This window comes from Panthera uncia, chromosome A2, assembly GCF_023721935.1.
Source record: "Panthera uncia isolate 11264 chromosome A2, Puncia_PCG_1.0, whole genome shotgun sequence".
NCBI lineage: Eukaryota > Metazoa > Chordata > Mammalia > Carnivora > Felidae > Panthera > Panthera uncia.
The window spans coordinates 56,362,101-56,379,533 of record NC_064816.1 but is presented as its reverse complement, the minus strand read 5'-3'; the positions used below and the strand labels follow the sequence as shown (position 1 = coordinate 56,379,533).

Below are 17,433 nucleotides of genomic sequence, written 5' to 3'. Positions count from 1 at the left end.
CTCATCAGCAGGATGGGCGTGGTGACCGTCTGTGGGGCCAGGCACGGCACCAAGGAGGGGCCCTGTCTTTAGGCCCTCAGCACATGCATACCTTGGTTGGCACTGATCTTTGTCCTCGAGGGGCTGTCTCGGGAATTCTCAGGAATTGGGCCACAGCCCAGCCTCCTAAGGAGGGGCATGTGTCCCTTATGACCCTGCTGTGTGAGCGGTGGAAGTCAGCTCAGAGAGGCTCCGGCAGGGAGACATCGCGTAGGCTCTCGCGCAGGGAAGGTCCGGGGTGCGGCTGACTTCCAGCACGGGTTCCTGTGTCTTCAGGCGTCTCTCCCTGTGGGGACGGGGCCGGCACCACAGGCAAGCTCAGCTTCCCCACTAGGCCCAGCTCTGCCCGATCCCTGACGCCACTCCTGGTCATGTGCCCCACTTCCCTGAAGCCCCCAACGGAGAGTGGGCAAACCCCAAGGGCAGGAGGGGGGTTCCCTGGAGAGTGGGATGGGTTCTGGCAGGCAGGGGCTGCAGGCGTCAGAGAAATGTGAGCTGTGGGCTCAGGGGTCTGCGGGAAAGGCCAGGGTGGCGGCCCCCAAGCTGGAACGGGGGGATGGCGCCCCATCTCTGTCCTGTGGGTCCCAGAGAGGCCAGTGTGCCCAATCACAGACTCATCCCTGGCACAGCAGACACTGCCATACCTGCTCATGTGTCAAGCGTGCTGCTGCTACAGAGTGGACGCATGGGGGTTGAGTGCCAGCAGCAGAGAGGTGGGCGCTCAGGCCAGGGCCTGCACGGAGCCCTCCCTGGTGGCCCAGGATGGAGACCCTGGGCTGCGCAGCAGCCGCTTGAGGGGGTGGGTTCAGCTGCTGTGTGTGCTCGGGGCTCTAGGCAGCAGGCAGCAGCCTTGGCCTGTGATGGCCATCCCCGAACCTGGGCGGCTTCTCTGGCTGGTGTGAGGTGGTGACACCTGGGCCCCGGACCAGCCTGGGATGGCCCCCATCTCCTCGTGGCCCCTGGCCTGCCGCCTCCTCAGGGAAGTTGGGGCTGTTACGAGAGGTGGATAGAGCTGCACTAACAGCGATCGACGGGTGAGGGATCCGACTTTTTGCAGATGGCCAGCCCGTAGCTCTGGGAGGCAGGTGGTGGGAGTGTACCTGTTCGGGGCATGAGGAAAGGGAGCTGAGTGGTAGGCAGAGTGTGAGGCCCGGTGGGTGACTGCTGCATGGGACCCTCAGGCCTGCTGCAGGCCTGGTATTGGGCTGTTCATAACTCCACCTGGCCCAGAGTGTCGCGTTTGCCCGGGACCTCTGCTTGGCTGAGAACCAGTCCCATGGGACCCAGGCAGGTGTGTGGGGCTTGGGTGGAAGACAGGTGGCCCGGGTGGGGGCCAGGATTGGGAACTCTGCAGGTGGGGTTCTCTTGGGGGTGAGGCAACCATGTGCTGAGGCCGGTGTACAGGGGGCCTTTATCTGCCAGCGCTGTGTGGGTGCAGCGGCCGGCAGGCGCTCCAGGGCCAGCGGTCCCCGGCAGATGAAGGTCCCTGCTCTGAATTAAACCTGCCAGCCATCCCCCAGAGCCCGTCTAGCGTTCCTCTGGCTCTGGATCAGATAGTGCCTCCCTCGGGCTGTTGCAGAGCAGACACCTCACAGCTCTGGAATGTTCTGTTGAGGCCTGCCCCTGCCCTGCCTGCCTTTGTTTCTGAAAGAAGCAGAGTTGCCCGGAGCAGGTCGGGTGGTGTAGAGGGCCCGGCGGTCCGCGTTCATGCATGTGGTGGCACGGAGGGCTCGGGGCCTGGGGAGAGCCTCCTGCCTCTCGTACCTGGCCACATCCCTTCTCTTACCAGAAGCTGAGACAGAAGAGCCACAGGGGTGATGCGCCCCCCCAGGGTGGTGGAGAGAGCTGCCACCCGCAGTCTCCTGGCCCCCAAGTGCCCGCGTTAGATACGAGGAGCCCCTCCCACCTCGGCCCCAGGCCCAGTGCCTTCTCTGCTGTTGTCTTGGTTAATCCTGTGACACGTCAGAGGGACAGAGAGTTTTTATCTGTGTGTTTGGACTGGGAAAACTGAGGAGTTTCCGGACGGTCACCCAGCCAGCAAGTAGCAGAGCCAGAGTATGAGCCTGGCCCTGCGGGTGGGAGCGCTGGGGCTCTTGGGCACCTGCCCTGACACCTCGTCTGGCTGTAGCCTTTGCAGAGCTGCAGACGGACATCCACGAGCTGACCAACGACCTGGATGGTGCCGGCATCCCGTTCCTCGACTACCGGACATACGCCATGCGGGTGCTCTTCCCCGGGATTGAGGACCACCCAGTGCTCAAGGAGATGGAGGTGGGCTGTCGTCTGGGGCTCACTGGCACCTCTGCCCGCTCCTGGGGCTCCTGGGTCCTGGTGGGCGGCCTGGGAACCCTGGGGGGTGGCTCACACCTGTCGGGTGGGGGCGCTGGGAGGCAAGACCCTTGGCTTCCTTTAGTGCTTCGGCAGTGGCGGGGGGATGCGCCTGGCGGGCGTCTGGGGTCAGGGCCAGGCTTCATCCCAGCCGGCCGCCTTGGCTGGGGCCTGGGCTCATTGGGGCTTGCCTCTATTTTACGAAGTCCTTTAGCACACTGGGTACCACCTGTAGCTCACCCATCCCATCTCCTGTCTGGTTCTGGATGCCGAGCTTCTCTGGCAGGGGGCTGCTGCCGTGCATGCTGGGAGGTGTGGGTGCCCAGCTAGAGTCTGCATGTGCATTTGGGGTGAGTGTGTGGCGCTCAGAGAGCCGGGCTCTGCTCTGTAGGTGTTGGCAGTGCTCAGACTCTTGGCATGAGCTTAGTGAGGGCGAGAGGGCTGGCCCCAAAGTCCTCTCGGGGCCCCCAGCGGCAGGCCAGGAGTCCAGGCCCCAGCTAGGAACAGGCAGGGGGCTCAGTAAGTTGGCCTGGTCATGCTGTCCGGCTGAGGGGGTCCCATCTGCACACTTCGGATGTTGGGGAACCCACTCCCGATCGTAGCTCTGTCGGCCGGGCATTCCCTCCTCTGCTGTGCCGGAACGGGCCTTCCTGTCACTCTGGCTCCGGCCCGGGGCTGCTGTGGGCTGCTCATTGCCTCCTCATCCCTGCAGCTGCTGCCACGTCAAGGGTTTCACGTGCTCTACCGGGTCTGTTTCCCAATGTTGCCATCCACCGTGTTGGTCTTGCTGCCCTCATAGACTGTGCATTGTATTTGAGTCTTGTCACTTGTCTGCCTGGGCTGGGAGCACGTGTCCTTGGCAGCCTCTGGTATAGCCTTGTGGGGAATCTCCTGTACTGACAAGCCTTGGTGTAGATAAGAGAGAGTAGGGACCCTGGGGCCAGCCATGCCTATGTTCCGTCCTTTTCCCCCCGCACTTCCATGCTGTGTGGCCCTGAACAAGCCTCTTTCTCTTCTGGATTTCGTTGTCTTCCTCTGTGAAAGGGGGAAGGTGGTTTCTGCCTTGGCGGTTGTGGGTGCAGAGTGGGACCATGGCCATACTTTGCTGGCGCCCAGCAGATGGGTCGTTGAGTCCAGCTTTCTCTTAGCTACTAGAGCTAGGGCTGCAGGAGGTGGCCGTCCCAGAGTCTGGCTGCGAAGAGGGTGGCCCTAGTTTTGCACCTCCCACTGACAGTGGTATGCCCTGGTCTGTGCCCGTGGTGGGCGACTCAAGCGCCGGGCCATATCCATTTTGCCGAGGACAGTTGAGGCCCAGGGACCTGTCAGGGCAACGTGTCCCCCGCCTTCAAGGCCTGCTCTCTGGCCCTGCCCTCAGCCCCTCAGCCAGAAGGTCTGCATCCAGGCCGGGTGTCCCTCTGGGTCTGAGTGGGCCTGTGGCCTGCCCCTCCCCCAGGTGCAGGCCAACGTGGAGAAGTCGCTGACGCTGTTCGGGCAGCTGCTCACCAAGAAGCACTTCCTGCTGACCTTCATCCGCACGCTGGAGGCCCAGCGCAGCTTTTCCATGCGAGACCGCGGGAACGTGGCCTCGCTCATCATGACGGCCCTGCAGGGCGAGATGGAGTATGCCACGGGTGTGCTCAAGCAGCTGCTGTCCGACCTCATCGAGAAGAACCTGGAGAGCAAGAACCACCCCAAGCTGCTGCTGCGGCGGTGAGCCCGCAGGCCCGGGGGCCTAGCTGTCGCGTCAGGCATGGGGATCCTACTCCGGGGCACGCCACACTGGCCCCCATCAGTGCCAAGGCAGAGCTGTCCCTGTTCAGAGGCCTGGCTCTGGGGGCAGGGGCTGGGGTCTCCATGGCAGTCCCCCAGCTGCCTGACGCCTGGGGTGCCTCTCGGGGCCTCACCTTCAGCTCCACGGGTGGCGGGTGGGGCGGGCACAGCGGCCCGAGTTAAGCCACCCCTGTCCATGTTGTGCCCCCAGGACCGAATCAGTGGCGGAGAAGATGCTGACCAACTGGTTTACCTTCCTTTTATACAAATTCCTGAAGGTAGGTGGGTGCCAGGGAGGAGAGGATGTCTGAGGCAGGGTGCCAGGCAGGTGAATGGGTTCAAGGGAAAAGGGAGAGAGCGGGACAAGCAGGTGGGGAGGGTGGGGGTCTCAGTCCAGCGTGGCTCATCAGGTCTCAGCACGAGCTCTCCAAGGACATGTGTCCGTTGGCCTCTTTCCTCCTTCTGGAGGCTGTCCACACCTCACCCAGCCCCGAAGCCTCTGTGGCGATCTGTTTGGGGGCCCACGGCTGGCATCTGGCTGAGCTGGAGTTTGGATACAAGCCCAGGTCTCTGTAGCTGAGCCCATGGCCCAGAGCCAAGGATGGAGAGGACACCTGGGCAGCACCTGGTGCTGGCCAGCCTGGCGAGGCTCCTGGGGGCTCCCGTTGGCCCCTGTTGTGGGGAGAGGGTGGCTGTCTGGGCTTCCTCTGTGGTTGCCTGGACAGGCCGCTGCAGCTGGAGAGAGCCCCCCACCCTCGGGAGACGAGCCCTGAAGGCCTGTGGCCAGCCTCAGAGTGGGGCAGAGGCTACATACGGGCCCTGGTGGATTTTGTTCCGAGTGTAAGTAGTTGGACTGGTCCCCTGTGCTTTAGAAACAAGATGATTTGGACCCAAGCGTCTGGCTTCCCTTAAAATCTGAAGGCTTGGCAGACGGGCCCACAGTCTTGAGAGGTGGGGGTTGGTGAGGCCCTGGTGCAGCCCGGTGTGCATGGTTTGTGTGTGCCCCACCTGGTGTCTGGTTGATGCTCTGCAGGTGGCCGAGGTCATGGGCAGCCCAGTGGCTGCTGGGTGGCAGGGGTCGTGCTGGCACAGGCGGCCTGGGGCTGAATTTTGCCCAGAGCAAAGTCTTGGCCCTGACCGGGGAGAGAGGTGTCGATTGGAAATGGGAACAGGTGCAAGAGGGGCAGGGGGTCAAGGGGACGAGGGATTTGAGCAAAGTCCTGAAGGAAGGGAAGGAGTTAGCCGGACAGAGGGAGCAAGGGCCCGGAGGTGGGTGCCAGGTCCAGCAAGAGTGGTCTGGGGGAGCCTGGCTGAGGCTTGTGCAGTGGGGGCCACAGCAGGAGGTGACAACAGCAGTCTCAAAGTGACCTTATCGTAGCCGGTGATGGAGTTGTGCATTTCCCGTAAAAACGCAGTTCTGTGCAGACCACATCTGGTATACTTCCGTGCTCGTTAGGCTGTGTTCTAGAAGCCAAGAGAAGCAAGGGTTAGAGAGTGCAGACAGCTGGTGTTGAGGCCTGTCTCAGTGCCTCCCTGTCTGACCCCAATTCTGCACACCCAGAGAAAGGGGACTCATTTTGACATACGGTTCGAGAACCTAGGTTGGGCACATGTTGTGTGTGGTTCCAGCGGCGGGTCAGGCCCCACAGGACACTACAGGCAGACGGACCGGGCGGGGGGCCGGGTGCAGTCTGTGGGTGGTGCTTTGGGCTCGCAGGCTGGTGCTGCTTTGTGCAGGGGTGGGGATAAGGGTGTAATGAACAGAGGGAGAGGGAGGCCGGATCTACTTGGAGTGCTCCCCCTTCTGATTCACTGTGCACGTGAGGGAGCGTGCTGAGCACGAGGAGATGGCCCAGGGCCACAAGGGGGGAGGTGGCCGCGCTGGGACTACCCGCCCATACCCGTGGCAAGGAGGGACACCCGAGACTGGCCCCGGGCTGCTTCTGTCCACAGTGAAGGCCTGAGGGAGGAATTTCTGGTTGTAGGAACGGGCAGGTGCAGAAGGTGGGGACACGCTTGGTTGGAGGAGTAGGAGGTGGCCTTGGTGGCTGCGGTGTGGGGAGCTCGAGGGCACGTGGTCAGAGGCAGGGGCAAAGCAGACTTCTGCCGAGTGCCGATGGACCACCTCGGGTTGTTTTGGCCGTGGACTCCGGGTCCCGCGGGGCCGGTGAGTTGCTGCTCTGGGTCAGTAAGTCTGCACCTGTGACCTCATTGGCCTTGTGTCCTCAAGTAGTGGAAGGAGGGGCAGTGGGCCCCCGACATCTGACACATCACTGTCAGACATAGCATTGTGTGGCATAGGGTCCACCAGGCCTCGGGCCGTGGGGGTGGGACTGGGAGCCTGGGCTCCATCCTGGGTGTGGTGCTGGCTGCCGCGGTCTGGCCCTGGTGAGTGGGGCTGGGGGCTGGCGTGTCGGTCCCACTGAGGCCTGGTGTGGGGGGAGGCTTCAGGGTGGAGTCGACTGGCCTCCGTCTTCTTTTGGCGGAAAGCCGGCTTGGCCACATGGTGTTCTTCTCCGTGTGCTCCTGACCCTCGTGGCTGAGGCCCCATTAGAATTTTCGCTTTGAAGTTCTCAGGGGCAGCTGGGCTGTTGCTTAACTTATTTATTCTCTTGCACAGTCTTCACTGGGCTCTGGAGCCAGGGTTCCCCTTGCCTCCCAGAAAGAATTTGGAAACGTTGCTTGTTTCTCCTCGTGGGACGCATGCTCACAAATGCACCAGAAGCGGGGGGCGGAAGGTGGGGGCAGGGGCGGGGGCAGGGGCAGGGGCAGGGGCGACGTGTCCTGGAAACCCCCTGACGCCCGTCCGCCTGCTACAGGAGTGTGCAGGAGAGCCCCTTTTCATGCTCTACTGCGCCATCAAGCAGCAGATGGAGAAGGGCCCCATCGACGCCATCACTGGTGAGGCCCGCTACTCCCTGAGCGAGGACAAGCTCATCCGGCAGCAGATTGACTACAAGACACTGGTGAGCGCGAGCCCAGCCTTCCCGTCCAGCCCCGGCCCCTCGGCACGCCCCCGCACGGCCTGTGCCAGGAGAGCTGGGGGTTGACACCGTGCCCCTCCCCGCCCGCAGACCCTGAACTGTGTGAACCCCGAGAACGAGAATGCTCCCGAAGTGCCAGTGAAGGGACTGAACTGTGACACCGTGACGCAGGTTAAGGAGAAGCTGCTGGACGCCGTGTACAAGGGCGTGCCCTACTCCCAGCGGCCAAAGGCTGGGGACATGGACCTGGGTGAGCCCTGGAGGGGCCCTGATGCTGGCTGGCAGCATGTGTCAAGGCGTGAGGCAGAGGGGCAGCACCGGGGGGTGTGTCTGGGGCCACAGGTAACAAGCCAGGCACTGGGTGCTGGTCTGGAGGGTGCTGGAGGCCATGGGGGGTGTTGAGGGAAGGGATGTGGTCTGGGCTGGGCTCTGGAAAGCTCCCAGCCAGGGTGGAGTGGTGAAAGCAGGAAGAACACTTCCGAGGCTGTTGCCCTATCCAGGGAGGGTTCCCATGTGCCGTAGGAGGCGGTGGGCTGTGGGAGCTGGGGCGGGGGCTGCGCCGGCTCATGAGCCAGACAGGTAGGGACAGCTGCAGCGCTAGAAGGGCCAGAGGAGGAAGGGGAGGGCCAGGGCCAGGGAGCCCCACAGTTGCTGTGGCTGAGAGGCTAAGGGGTGGGGTGCCACGTTGGTCTTAAATGCCCGGCTGAGCTCTGGGCCTAGAGCTCTGGAAGGCAGGGCGTACCACGGGGGGAGGGGCAGCCGAAACAGGTAGAGGGCTGCCAGAGGGGGCATGGGCGGCAGCAGGGATGCGGGGTTAACCGCAGGGGTGCGTGCCTCCTGTTTGGAGCCCAGATGGGAGCTGCCTGGAGGGAGGGAGGGGCCTCGTTTCTCCCTTATTCTGCCCTTGGAGGCCTCTCACTCAGTGTCCTCAGGAAGCTCTGCCCCGCCAAGGCCTGGCCTTCCCGCTGTGACAGGAGGGAGCAGTTGGGTGGGTGGCCCCTGCCCAGGTGGCCCGCCCCTCCAGCGCTCACCTTCCCCGCAGAGTGGCGCCAGGGCCGTATGGCACGCATCATCCTGCAGGACGAGGACGTTACCACCAAGATCGACAATGACTGGAAGAGGCTGAACACTCTGGCTCACTACCAGGTGATCCTCTGGCCACAGCTGGGGCCTGTCCCCTTGGGGGCCCGGGGCAGTGTCCAGGCCTCTTGGGCTATGGGTGGCAGACCTCTCGGGGACGAGGAGAGAGGCCCCACACAGCCCTGGAGGGGCACTAGTAGGGAAACTGAGGTTCAGAATGTGTTAGGTGATTGGCCTCCAGGCACGGAGCCAGCAAGAGGGTGTCATCTGGGCCCCCGAGGGTGTGTCACACATCTCCTGGCCCTCTGTCTGCAGGTGACGGACGGGTCCTCAGTGGCACTGGTGCCCAAGCAGACGTCCGCCTACAACATCTCCAACTCATCCACCTTCACTAAGTCCCTCAGCAGATACGGTGAGTGACGGGGACACTGGGCAGGGCCTGCAGATCTGAGTGGGACGCCTACCCCGTGCTCCCTGCTGCAGGCTGGGAGGGGGTTTTGTCATGGCTTGTCACTTGGACATGGCCTTTCCCGCAAATTTGGAGGCTGACTCTCCCCAGTTGGCACATCGTGGCACATCTGTCCCCCAGCAACCCAGGGAGGTGGGTCTGTTGACTGCACTTTTCAGATGAGGAAACTGAGGCTCAGACAGGGGAGCTGCCTGGCCTGAGGCCACCCAGCTGGCACCAGGGCGAGCACGGGTGCTAGACGTGGCGAGGCTCCCAATGACGGGCACGGTGTCCGCAGAGAGCATGCTGCGCACGGCCAGCAGCCCCGACAGCCTCCGCTCACGCACGCCCATGATCACGCCCGACCTGGAGAGCGGCACCAAGCTGTGGCACCTGGTGAAGAATCACGACCACCTAGACCAGCGGGAGGGCGACCGAGGCAGCAAGATGGTCTCGGAGATCTACTTGACGCGGCTGCTGGCCACCAAAGTAGGCCTGCTGGCTGGGGGTGGGGACGCGGGGACAGCCAGGCCCAGGCCTCAGAAAGCCAAGCCCAGAGCAAAGCCCTCATCCTTGCCCTAGCCCGGGGGTTGTGGCCGGCTGCCCCAGCCACCTTGGCGGCCCCCCTGGAGCTCTGTGCCCTCGCTTGCATACAGGGCACGCTGCAGAAGTTTGTGGATGACCTGTTCGAGACCATCTTCAGCACGGCGCACCGGGGCTCGGCCCTGCCGCTGGCCATCAAGTACATGTTCGACTTCCTGGACGAGCAGGCCGACCAGCACCAGATCCACGACTCGGATGTGCGCCACACCTGGAAGAGCAACTGGTGCGTTCTGGGGATGGGGTTGGTGGGTCCCGGGGCAGAGGCTGCCGCGAGCAGGAGCGTGAGCTCTAGGGCGCAGCCGGGCAGGGCTGGCGGCTGCGGGGCTGTAGGAGGCTGTTCCCCAGGGGCCGGGACGTAGGAGAGAGGCCCCCTGGGGGCACTGACTGTGAGCTGAGGCCAGCTGCTCTTCGGGTGGGCCTTCCTGACTCACCCCTCCTGGGGGTGTCTGTGGCTCCCCCACCCAGGGTCTGGGCACATCCCCTGCTCCGACTTGCAGGACCTGCCTTAGGCATGGGCGTTGGACATGCGCGTGTGTTTTCATGCGTGTGTATTCATGTGTGTTGGGATGTGCTTGGCTGTGTGCAGGTGTGTGAGTGTGGGCTGCTGTGTGAGAAGCAGGCGCGGCGGAATGGGCCCACACTGGCCGGCTGCGGGGCGGATATGACAGTGAGAGCAAAGCACCCTTGAAGCTCTCACCCCTTCCTCCCCGGGGCCAGCGGCCACCGCCCTGTCTGGATGTTGTCTTTCTGAGCCTGACCGTGTGCCCTCCGCACCATTTGCCCTGTCTTCAGAGAAGCTCCTGTGCCTTTGGCCTCTGGCATCTTCCTCCCTTGTCCTCTGGTGATCTCAGCCCCTCCTGACACTTTGGCCTCTACGTGCTGCTGCTTCCCTAGCCTGGGATGCAGCCCAGTCCTTGTTGGGGCCCACTCTGGGCCTCCAGCTCCTGCCTGCCTCCCCTGTGCTCCTTGAGGGGTTCCACGGGGTGCTCCAGCTCCTGCCTGCCTCCCCTGTGCTCCTTGAGGGGTTCCACGGGGCGCTGGGGAAGAGGCAGTGCCGTATAGGTCTGCATTGTCCGGGGAATCTCCTGCGATGATGCGATGTTCTAGATCTCTGCTGTCCAGAGCAGTGGCTGGCAGCCATGTGTGGCTACTGAGCATTTGACACAAGACTAGTGTACAAAACAGGGAGTTTTAGGTTCACTTAATTCTATTTAATTAAACAGCCACACTAGTGGCTATTGGTTTCCTAGCCGATGGCTGTCTTAGAGGTGGCATTTTAGATGAAGAGGTCAGCTGTCTGTGGGGCTGGGTCCCCTGGATCCCTTCCTGATCTTGCTTCCAGGGCGCATCTGGGTAGGAGCAGGGATGAGCCAGCCCAGGGGTGTCCCTGCCTTGGGGGTGAGCCTGTCCGGGTGTGAGCCAGCCCAGCAGTGTGCCTGCACAGGTGTGTGCATACCTGGGGGTGAGCCAGCCTGGGTGTATGTGACCCCTGCAGTCGTGCAGGCCTAGGAGGACCCTGTGCAGGCCATGCACAGCGGGCACCCGAGGGTGAGGGAGCTCCTCTGGGTCTGTATGTCTCACCTACGTGTGCCTGTGTGGAGGGGACTATCCTCCAGGAGGCACCGAGTGGTGGGGACGCACAGCCCTCGCTCACTGAGAGTCCTGGCTTTCTGTGGGCCTTAGTTGTCCCATCTGCGAGGAAGTCCATGGCCACCATGAAGGTCAGAGCCAGGAGGGCTGTGGGACCTCTGGCTGGCCCCTTCTCTGGGCCATCCGGAAGGGGTGCTGAGGCCCTGTTTGACCACGCGCCTGGGCCTGCCTGCCTGCAGCCTGCCCCTGCGCTTCTGGGTGAACGTGATCAAGAACCCACAGTTCGTGTTCGACATCCACAAGAGCAGCATCACAGACGCCTGCTTGTCTGTGGTGGCCCAGACCTTCATGGACTCCTGCTCCACGTCTGAGCACAAGCTGGGCAAGGACTCGCCCTCTAACAAACTGCTCTACGCCAAGGACATCCCCAACTACAAGAGCTGGGTGGAGAGGTGAGTCGGGCGCCGGGGCGCCAGGCAGGTGGGCGAGGGGCTGGGACCCAGCTCATGGCCCGCCCTGCCGCCCCTTGTAGGTACTATGCTGACATCGCCAAGATGCCCGCCATCAGCGACCAGGACATGAGCGCCTACCTGGCCGAGCAGTCGCGGCTACACCTGAGCCAGTTCAACAGCATGAGCGCCTTGCACGAGATCTATTCCTACATCACTAAGTACAAGGACGAGGTGAGCGTGTGCACTCGCCCTCACCCACAGCCACCTGTTCCACACCCGCCTGGCCCAGACCCCTGCCAGGCTCCCACCCCGAGGTCCCTTGGGCCACCCCTGCCCCGCTGGCCCCTCCCCAGGTATCAGGACTGACCAGGTGCTTTTCCTTTCCATTCTGGACCCCAACCAGCCACCTCACTCGCTGGGGCAGGAAGGGAATGTCGTTATGACTCCGTTCCAGGCCTCAGGGTCGGGCTGGGCTGCAGTAGGTCAGGGATTGTGTGGTCGGTGTGGGGCGTGGGGGAGCGCATGGCAGTGTCTTTCCAAAGTGGAGACCGTGGGTCAGTGCAGGACCGTTCCCTGAGGGGCCGTTAGGAGGTTTATCGGCTGTCTCCAGGGCAGGGCACCAGGCCTTTCCTCAACCTTTAATACCTTCCTTGCTGACCTGGAGTGAGGCCTCAGGAGGTCTCCTTGGCATCTGCGCAGAGCTGGGGCTCCCTGAGCCGCTGGAGGAGGGAGGATGGACTTACAGACTGGATTGGATGGTGCACACAGGGCTGGAGAGGCAGGATGGGCGTGGCCAATGCCAGGACCCTAAGGCCAGAGTAGGCCCTGCTGCAGGACCGCAGAGGCCATGAGGCCCAATCAGAGCCAGCCCTAGAGGAGGGGTAGGGAAGGCTCAGGCAGGGTTTGTCACTGGGTGTGCAGACCTCGAGGAACTTGGGCTGTTCCCTGAGTGAGACGGGCCATCAAGGTTTAGAGCCATGACTGGACCGCCAGATGCCAGAGGATGGGAGGCGGGGGCCAGCGGGGGCTGTGGCTGTGCTGCCAGGCCCACTCGGTTCGGGGGCTGGGCCTTCCCCATCTGACAGGCTGTGGGCCTGATTTCAGACCTGCAGCCCAGTGATGGGAAGCGGGGCAGGCTGCAGGAGGCACGGGTCTGAGGGGCGAGGGGTCCAGCTATTCAAGTTTGAGGGGCAGAGGACCTGAGAGCAGGAGTGTCAGGGTCTAGGCCAGGGTGTGGGGTCAGCAACTGAGGGAAGGACCTTGGCCTGTGAATGGAGGAGGTGGCCCCAGAGGTGAGTCCAGAGCCCGGAGGGGACGGGTAGGGCCCTGGGACAGAGAGGCAGGGACAGGCCGTGGGCAGGTGGCCCAGCGCGAAGGAGGATGAGTTGCGGACTGAAGCCCGCCTTCCTTCAGCCCTCGAGGGAAAGCGGAGGGAAGCTAGCAGTCCTCTCCGAGGAGCTCTGCTGTAACGGGGTGCAGAGGGACAGGTGGTAGTTGGAGGGGGCCAGGTGCAGGGAGGTGGCTGCAAGGCTGCGTGCCACTCGGCTGCTGGCCTGCCTGACGCAGGAGTGCGGGCAGAGGGCCCAACGAGAGCCCGGTGCTGCTTCTCCCGGCCGAGCTGGGGTGCAGAGCAGGCTGTGTGGGGGTGGTGTCTGTGCCCCGGGAGGCCAGGCCCTGCTGTGACAGACAGATGAGGACGCCACACCAAGAGGACTCAAAGGGCTGGCTGTAAGACTTGTGTGGCGTTGGTGTTTCGGGGATCCAGAGTAGGAATGGCAACCCGGGGGCCTCATTCTCCACGCCGGGATCCTGGGGGGTCTAGGCTCAACCCAGGCCTCTTAGCCGAGGACGGAGCAGCTGGAACCTGGCACTGGCTCCAGAGACCCCGCCGGTCACGACTGTGTGACATGCTCCCTGGGCACTCTCCAAGCTTCCGTGTACCCCACCCCCCGCGAGCAGGCGGCCCCAGCCAGGCCCGCTGACGCCCCCGCCCCCCTCTGCAGATCCTGACGGCCCTGGAGAAGGATGAGCAGGCACGGCGGCAGCGGCTCCGGAGCAAGCTGGAGCAGGTGGTGGACACGATGGCCCTGAGCAGCTGAGACACTAGGCCATCAGCACCCAGTGGGAGTTGAGCGAGAGGGCCCGCGGGGACGGCCTCCGTCCGGCAGCCAGAGCTGGGAGGCCCCGGAGGCAGCCTCGCCCCCACTGTGCCAAGTGCCGGTGCGCTCAGGGCCGGCGTGCAGCCCAGTGTCCTCCCGGCCCTCCCCCTCCTCCTCCTGCCTGGCGGGGGTCCCAGTGCTTCTCGGTGTGGGTGACCGTGCCTGTAGCACCTTCTGTGCCCGGAACTGCTCGCCGCAGGGCTGGGGGAGACCGGGTGTGACCCCTGGCTTTTGGGAGAAGAGGGTAACTGCCGGGGACCTGGGGGTAAGGCTGGAGCCCTCCAGGAAGGGGTAGCCAGCCTGGTCTGTCTCCTTGAGGCCGTGCTGCCCAGGTCAGAGGGCCGGGACGGGGGGCCAGGAGGGCGTCAGCCGCTCCCGGCTTCCCGGGCGGAGCGCGAGGCCCAGGGCCTGACGGCAGCCCAGGGGAAGGCCGAGTGGCCAGGGCCCAGCCGAGGAGAGTTCAAGTCGTCCGCCCGTCGTGCTGCCCACCTGCCGCGTCCGGCACCTCCACGCTCGCTGCTGCCCCACCGCCACCATCCTCCGATTCACCGCGTGCTGTCCGCGGCCGCGGCCGAGGCCGGAGTGCCACGTCCACCTCGCCCAGAGAGGCCCCAGCTCCCTCCTATGGAGGGGCTGCAGAATGGTTCCCTCGAAGCCCCCAGGCGGCTTCCAGAAGGACTTGGTGACTCCTCTCCTGTCCTCAGGGCTGTGCCTCTGGGAGCCACTGGGGCCTGGGGCTCCGGGTCCTGAGCGCAGGTTCCCATTATTTATTCCCCCACCTCACCGCTCCCAGCACCCACCCCTGGGCGGGCCGTGCTCTCCGACTGTGCAGGTCTTGGGAGCAGCCCCCAAGCACCCTCCTCCCTTCTGCCCTCTCTGTGTCCCCTGCTCTCCACTCCACCTTCAGCGGCTTCCAGTCTGGTGTCTCTGAGCGTGCGGGCCCCTCAAGAGCGGTGGGACACCTGGGGACTTGGTTTATGTAGGAGGAATAAAGAAACCCTGCTGTACTCTGCGCGGGCGGCCATGGCTGTGGCAGGGCCCCTGCGGGTAGAACGCAGTGACCAGAGGGCCTGGAGGTCGGCTCTGCCCACCCTGCCCTCAGTGAGCAAGAAAGAACAAATTTTTAATTAAAAAAAACAAAAAACAAAAAAAACCCTGTACATATATATATATCTATATATATGTGGCTCTAGCCTCAGTCTCCAGCCCCAGTGGGGTCCTGTATAGTTAACTGGAGAAGGAGAAATTTTACGATGTAGAATAAGGAAATTAAGGCGGTGGGAAAGCAATACCAAATGGTCGTGGAGAAAGTGGCCAGGGTTTCCCTGACTGGAGCCCCCCACCCAGGCCTCTGCCCCTCGACCTGTGGGTCATCCTGTTTTTGTTTTGTTGTGAGGAGGAGAGAACTTCTCGCTGGCCCCTCGAGAGCGTCCAGGGCGCAGGGCCGTGGATTCCTGCATGACTGTGCTAGCGTTTAGTCTGACTTGATCTTTTTAAAACTGCAAGTGTTGAATACTAGAGGTTGTTAGGCCCTTTTTTTATGTTTTTTAATTAAGCAGTCACTTGTGAAAGCGAACGAGCGGCCCGGCCCCTTTTCAATTCACTTTTTCGACGGTACTAAAGATTCCCACGGACTTTAAGGGACAGCTAACTGTGGCCGGCCCCGCGCCCACGGGCTGCCCGTCTTGGGGTCCCCCTCTCCTAAGCAGCGTGAGCCACACCTTGGAGATCAGGTCGGGGGCCTCCCCCTCTCGTCAGGGAGCTGCATGAAATCCGAGCACAGGAAGCTCCCGGAACGGGGCAGATGGGGGTCTTACGGGCACTGGGCAGGGCTCCCGCCTCCCGCTGCCAGGGGTGCCCCAGTGCAGCTCAGGTTGGCCCCTGTCCCCGGCACAGCCAAGCTGAGGACAGTCCGTCTAGAGATCAGGCTGTCTTCTGGTAGCCGCTTTCCTTGACCTGGATTCTCGTCCTTGGGTGCACCCCTGCCTCCCTTCTGGTGTAGCCTGGCCATGCCTGGGGGCAAGCCTCTGTCCCCACCCCACCCCCGAAAGTCTTCCCAGGGCGCCAGCTTCTACTTGAAGCCCCCGTTCTTCCAGTTCTGTGAGGGTCAGGTTGGGACTGCTCAGCCCCTGTGCCCCCCCTCCCACTCTTCAGAATCCAGTTCTAGCCCCTTCCCCCACCCTCCCTGGTCCCCGCAGAGCTGAGCCTCTGTGCCTGCCTCTGGGAGGCTACAGGTTCCAGGGCGGTGCCCTCCTTGTGGCCTAGTCACCTGGACGGTGGGCGGGCAGGGCAGCGGTGGCGGAGGGAGGCGCAAGCACTTTAGCAGTCCGTGTTTACATGCGAGCCCCTGGCGCTGGTCCTGCCCTGCCCTCACCGGTGCGGCAGGCCCCGAACCTACCTTCCCGCTGGGTCTGCAGTCAGACCCCATGTTCTCCCCGTCACAACTCCCAACAGTAGCACCCCACTGGCACCTGTGCGTGGACTCCTGCCGGGGGCTCCGACCCCAACACGGGCATGAGGACCTGGCAGGAGCCTGGAATTGGAGCCCTGCTCTGCGTGGCGAGGGTGGTTGCCTTTGTCCCAAAGGCCCTGCTGCAGCCCGGGGCTTGGGCGATCCAGGCCACGGTGTGGGGTGCAAGGGCTCCCAGCTTGTCCCAGACACTGCTGCTATCGCCTGCCCTGCTACTGCCACTCCTCACCCCCCCTTCCCCCCCCCCCACCCGCCCTTCCCTGCTCTGCACCATCTCAGGAGTGTCCAGGATAGTTCACACCTCGGTCTGGGAGCCTGGTCCCTCCATATACCTCGAGCTTGCCCTGTACTTCCTGACCCAGGGCCCGAGGAGCCGGGGTGGGGGCTGTGGAAGCGGGACCTGGGGCGCCTGAGACCAAGGGCCCTGAACATCCCTCCCGCCCTCCCTACTTTGGCCTCGCTGAGAGCACCCCCACCCCGGTTCCCCAGTTCTGGATCTGATGGCTCACGTCGTTGGTGCTACACAAGCTAGAATAGATATATTTAGAGAGAGAGACAGATATTTTTAAGACGAAGCCCACAATTAGCTGTCCTTTAACGCCACAGAGCCCCCACCCAAAAGAAGAGCGATCACTCGGCCGGCCTGAGCCGCCCCCTCAGCCACTGTTCTCCAGCAGGAGCAGCATGGCCAACCGGGCGCTCGGCCCGCGGACTGTGTAAATATACGGCTGTTTCCTATTTTACTGTTCTTCAGATTTAGTACTTGTAAATACACACACACATTAAGGAGAGATTAAACATTTTTGCTAAATCTCTCGGCTCTGCGTGTTCCTTGCTGGGAGGGGTTTGGGGCAGGTCCCACACCTGAGCAGCATTGGCCGGTCGAGGCGGGACCCTTGCCTGCCAAGCTGGGGCTCGCGGAGGTGTGGCGGCATCAGCCGGGCCAGGCCTTGGGGGTTTGGTGCTCTGGGGCGGGATCCCGTGCTTGGCTGTTTGGAGGCACTTTGGAACCATCAGCCGACCCTGAAAAACACCAAAGCCCAAGCCCCTCAGTTCCCACTGGGACTCCACCATGCCCTCAGTGAGCAAGAAAGAACAAATTTTTAATTAAAAAAAAAATATTATATATATATATATATATATATATATGGGTCCTGTATAGTTGAGGAGAAGAAATTTTACAAATGTAGAATAAGGAAATTAAGGCAGTGGGAAAAAGCAATGCTGTCACTGGGGCCCACACAGCACAGAGTCCTGGACTCACGTGCAGCCCAGAGCTGTTCCCCAGGGGCCTTGTCACCACGCAGATTCTGCTGCCCAGAGCCAGGAGTGGCCTGGGTGCTCCAGTGACCTCAGGCCCCTTCCTGGGACAGGAAGGGCCTGGGGCTGTGCTTACCAGACGTTCTCAGCCGGGAGCATGCTTTGTGGGGAGCCCTGTGGCTGAGGAACCCCGCGGGAAATGTTGGCTGCCTTCGCAGCACAGACTAGCACAGACTAGCACAGACTAGCG

General features: G+C 62.9%; 1 protein-coding gene across 1 annotated transcript in view; it reads left to right on the top strand.

Annotated features, from left to right (window-relative positions):
* The window catches only part of PLXNA1 (plexin A1), a 44,297-nt gene extending 27,563 nt beyond the window's left edge, over window positions 1-16,734 (top strand). The window contains exons 20-31 of the mRNA XM_049641125.1: window positions 2,168-2,310; window positions 3,821-4,077; window positions 4,349-4,415; window positions 6,957-7,103; window positions 7,212-7,371; window positions 8,164-8,267; window positions 8,517-8,613; window positions 8,948-9,138; window positions 9,306-9,475; window positions 11,082-11,294; window positions 11,375-11,525; window positions 13,298-16,734. Of these exons, the coding sequence (XP_049497082.1) occupies window positions 2,168-2,310; window positions 3,821-4,077; window positions 4,349-4,415; window positions 6,957-7,103; window positions 7,212-7,371; window positions 8,164-8,267; window positions 8,517-8,613; window positions 8,948-9,138; window positions 9,306-9,475; window positions 11,082-11,294; window positions 11,375-11,525; window positions 13,298-13,393 (1,796 nt within the window). The 3' untranslated portion in view covers window positions 13,394-16,734. The remainder of the gene's footprint in view (window positions 1-2,167; window positions 2,311-3,820; window positions 4,078-4,348; window positions 4,416-6,956; window positions 7,104-7,211; window positions 7,372-8,163; window positions 8,268-8,516; window positions 8,614-8,947; window positions 9,139-9,305; window positions 9,476-11,081; window positions 11,295-11,374; window positions 11,526-13,297) is intronic.
* The last annotated feature ends 699 nt before the right edge of the window (window positions 16,735-17,433 follow it).